Source organism: Hippopotamus amphibius, chromosome 13 (assembly GCF_030028045.1).
Source record: "Hippopotamus amphibius kiboko isolate mHipAmp2 chromosome 13, mHipAmp2.hap2, whole genome shotgun sequence".
Lineage (NCBI taxonomy): Eukaryota > Metazoa > Chordata > Mammalia > Artiodactyla > Hippopotamidae > Hippopotamus > Hippopotamus amphibius.
Window position 1 is genome coordinate 41,888,176 of NC_080198.1, and position 4,622 is coordinate 41,892,797.

The 4,622-nt window shown below is 44.7% G+C and overlaps 1 protein-coding gene across 1 annotated transcript; it reads left to right on the forward strand.

Annotated features, from left to right (window-relative positions):
- Positions 1-1,597, forward strand: LOC130834437 (40S ribosomal protein S15-like). The gene is given in 4 exon segments (XM_057704607.1): positions 1-31; positions 1,145-1,504; positions 1,507-1,530; positions 1,533-1,597. Coding segments are annotated over 4 exon segments (480 nt in total).
- Positions 1,598-4,622: the final 3,025 nt, after the last annotated feature.

Genomic DNA, 4,622 nt, shown 5'->3' on the forward strand with positions numbered 1-4,622 from the left:
ATGTCTTATGAATTACTGGAGGAAGTTCCAGGTAGAGGGGTGGGGAGGGCAATAAGAAGTGGCCTTTCTTAGTACAGATAATCCTCACTTAGAAAGAGTGGATATATGTGTATGTATAACTGACTCACTTTGCTGTACAGCAGAAACTAACACAACATTGTAAATCAACTATACTCCAATAAAAAATTAATAAAAAAAAGAAATGTAATCCACTCTCCTAGGAAACATAGATAGGATGACTGTACCTCCCAATTTTCTGGTACATCCCTGATTTTAAGTAATATAACTATTCGATTACCTTGGATATAGTTTGGCTACATATTGTATCATTCTATACAATTTTTTTTAATTTTTATTTTTTAGTGAGGGGAATCCATTACATGATGGATCCTCTGAGAAGCAGACAGCAAAATGGGATTCGAAGTGCAAGAGATTAATTAGGGGAAACACCTATGAAGGTGCAAAGGTTCAAGGGACCAGGAGTCTGCAGGGAGAGTCCCCTGCAATACAGGTCTGACCCTGTGTAAAGAGAGAGGGAAAGAAGGACTGGTGAGGAAGAACCTCAGAGCACAGTGAAGTTCTGAGAAAATTGTGGCCAGGCCTTTGGGGAGTGCCCAGGCTAAACTTTCCCCTTGCAGGGGTCACTTCTCTGGTGGGAATGGTTCCCTACTGGTGCCCCTGCCCTGCTCAGTCATGGCCCAGAGGCAGCCAGGGAAAGAATGGCCCCTGTGCCCCTGGGTGGCAGCCGAGGTTATCCGTCAACTCCTGCTCTTGACAGCAGGTTCTGTTAGAGCCATCTGAGTGGCACCCTCAATGGCCATAGGTTTCTTCCTTTACTGATACCTCTTTTTTTTTTTTTTTGAGTCATTGAACCAGGTCAAGTCCTCCTAGAAGCAGAAGCCAAGACAGGATTAGAGATGCAAGAGATTTGTTAAGAGAAATGCCTGTGAAGGATTAAAGGGGGAAGAGAGGAAGGGAAAAACCTATACAAATGTGATTTAAACTATATACTGCTGGTGAATAAATACATTCATAGACATGTTTTCTTTGGTTTGAAGCCTCTATTAAGTCATATGTCCTGCATTTTGGCTTGGGAAATATGGTTTCTTTATAGGTCGTGTTAAGCGATGATCCTGGAATGTAGAAAGTGCCAACAAGGTGACGGAGGCAGAGCAGAAGAAGAAGTGGACCCTCTGCAAGTTCACCTGTGGCCGCGTGGACCTCGTCCAGCCATTGGACACGGCCTATCAGCAGCTGATGCAGCTGTACAGCCTGGGGCGGCGGCGGCGGAGGAAGCTGCACTCGCTGCTGAGGCGCCTGCAGGAAGTCAAGACAGAGGCGCCACCCACGGAGGAGCGCGGAGGAGCCAGAGGTGGTGAAGACGCTCTGTGCCATGTGATCATCCTGCTCAAGATGGTGGGTAGCATGGTGGGCGTCTACAATGGCAAGACCTTCAGTCAGGTGGATATGAAGCCTGAGATGATTGGCCACTACTTGGGGGAGTTCTCATCACCTACAAGCCTGTGAAGCACGGCCAGGCATCAGGGCCATGCACTCCTCCTGCCTCATCCCCCTCAAGGAGCCGTCTGGCCAATGAAGGTACAGACTTCTCTCTAAAAGAAAGAAAGAAATTGGAACTTAAAGCATCAAACAAACACGGTCTGCCTCAACTACTGTTATTTGCATGGCTCCTTTCTGTGAGGGCTTTCCAGGTACCCTCTCCCTTACTGCTTCTCAGCTTCTCAACAGGGGTGGTTTTGCCCCACAGGGGACATTTGGTGATGTCTGCAGTTATTTTGGGCTGTTACAGTTGAAGCCAGTGTTCTGGGGGAGTAGGCTCTCCTCTCCTTGCAGAAAGAATTCAGAGAGCAGACAGGGAGGTCAAGAAAGCAAAGCGGGGACTTCCCTGGCAGTGCAGTCGTTGAAAATCCACCTTCCAGTGCGGGGAATGCGGGTTCAATCCCTGGTTGGGAAACTAAGACACATGCCATGGGGCAACAGCCCATGTGCTTTAGGGCCTGCATGCCACAACTAGAGAGTCCAAGTGCCACAACTACTGAACCCACATGCTCTGGAGCCCGTGCACCACAACTAGAGAGGAGGCCACGCAAAGCAACGAAAGATCCTGCGTGCTGCAATGATGATCCCATGTGCTGCAGCTAAGACCCGCTGCAGCCAAATAAATAAATAAATATTAAAAGAAAGAAGGAAGGAAGGAGAAAGAAAGAGGGAGAGAGAGAAAGGAAAGAAGGAAGGAAGGAAGAAAGGAAGAAAGAAAAAAAGAAAGAAAGGTGAGGATTTTTTTTTTCATTTTTTTTTTATTTTTATTTTTTATTTTTTTGGGGGTACACCAGTTTCAATCATCTGTTTTTATACACATATCCCCGTATTCCCTCCCTTCCTTGACTCCCCCCACCTCGAGTCCCCCCCACCCTCCCTGCCCCAGTCCTCTAAGGCATCTTCCATCCTCGAGTTGGACTCCCTTTGTTATACAACAACTTCCCACTGACTATTTTACAGTTGGTAGTATATACATGTCTGTGCTACTCTCTCGCTTCGTCTCAGTTTCCCCTTCACCCCCCGCCCCCTCCCATACCTCGAGTTCTCCAGTCCATTCTCTGTATCTGCATCCTTGTTCTTGTCACTGAGTTCATCAGTACCATTTTTAGATTCTGTATATGTGAGTTAGCATACAATATTTGTCCTTCTCTTTCTGACTTACTTCACTATGTATGACAGATTGTAGTTGTATCCACCTCATTACATATAGCTCCATCTCATCCCTTTTTATAGCTGAGTAATATTCCATTGTATATATATGCCACATCTTCTGTATCCATTCATTTGTTGATGGGCATTTAGGTTGCTTCCATGTCCTGGCTATTGTAAGTAGTGCTGCAATAAACATTATGGTACAAGTTTCTTTTGGGATTATGGTTTTCTTTGAGGCACGAGTATACAATGGAAAAAAGACAGCCTCCTCAATAAGTGGTGCTGGGAAAATTGGACAGCAACATGTAAAAGAATGAAATTAGAACACTTCCTAACACCATACACAAAAATAAACTCCAAATGGATTAAAGACCTACATGTAAGGCCAGACACTATAAAACTCCTCGAGGAAAACATAGGCAGAACACTCTATGACATACATCAAAGCAACATCCTTTTTGACCCACCTCCTAGAATCATGGAAATAAAATCAAGAATAAACAAATGGGACCTCATGAAACTTAAAAGCTTTTGCACAGCGAAAGAAACCATAAACAAGACTAAAAGGCGACCCTCAGAATGGGAAAAAATAATTGCCTATGAAACAACGGACAAAGGATTAACCTCCAAAATATACAAGCAGCTCATGAAGCTTAATACCAAAAAAGCAAATAACCCAATCCACAAATGGGCGGAAGACCTAAATCGACATTTCTCCAAAGAAGACATACAGATGGCCAACAAACACATGAAAAGATGCTCAACATCACTAATCATCAGAGAAATGCAAGTCAAAGCCACAATGAGGTATCACCTCACACCAGTCAGAATGGCCATCATCACAAAATCTGGAAACCACAAATGTTGGAGAGGGTGTGGAGAAAAGGGAACTCTCCTGCACTGTTGGTGGGACTGTAAGTTGGTACAGCCGCTATGGAAAACAATTTGGAGGTTCCTTAAAAAACTACAAATAGACCTACCATATGATCCAGTAATCCCACTACAGGTGAGGATTTATTTAAGGGATGGTAGGCTGTCTCTTAGAGCTGAGTAGCTGGGCTGTCTCTTTGGCAAACTAGTTATGTGGGATGTAGAAATGAAGGGGTGGAATATTCATCGCGGAGGGAGGGGTTTGGGGTCGTATTCCCTGATTTTCATTCTAGCTTCACCTTGCTGAGGGGAGGAGTGTTCTTTGTCCTTATTTAGTCTTGATTGGAAGTGTCATGGAGTCGGTGCTTGACGGGAACTTCTTATCTGCAAGGTTTTATTGTGATGAGAGCATCACTAGTGAAAGGTTACATTCAGACGCCAGAGATTCCCGCCTTTCCCCACCTTTCTTTGTCTGCCTCCAGGACATTTATCACCCCAAAATATGTGGTTTCCTGTCAGTTCAGAAGTTCCTGTTTTTCTGTTTCTGCTCAAGAACCCCCATTGTTTACAAGATGTATGGTTTCCTGCCATTTGACCCATGTCACATCTAGCTATCTGCCTGCTCTAACATTCCCCCTTCAAGGAGTCTGGACCCTTAAAATCTTTTAAGGGGCAAAGCGTCGATGGTCCATCTTTTCTGTAACTGTGTCAAGCTGAGCACGGGCACTGTCCCTACCTATGCGTCCAGATCTCCTTGCTGTCTGTCAGAGATGGGGTCTTGGGGTTGTTTACAGTGGTGGAGATGGAGTGGATGGTGGTAGTCTGCATCTTCAGGTGGGATGGATTGAAATCCCTGATGCATCATCATTTGAAGCTAGAGTTTTCTGAAGCCGTGGGATTTTTTTCGCTTGGAACCTCAGATTTCAATAAAGCAGTTAACAGAGAGAAGTTGGAGTAAGTCTGAATATAGTTATTAGTGATATTAAACATTAGTCCAGAATATTGTCCAATCCCTATGCTGGTCTTCTCTTGTGTATTGT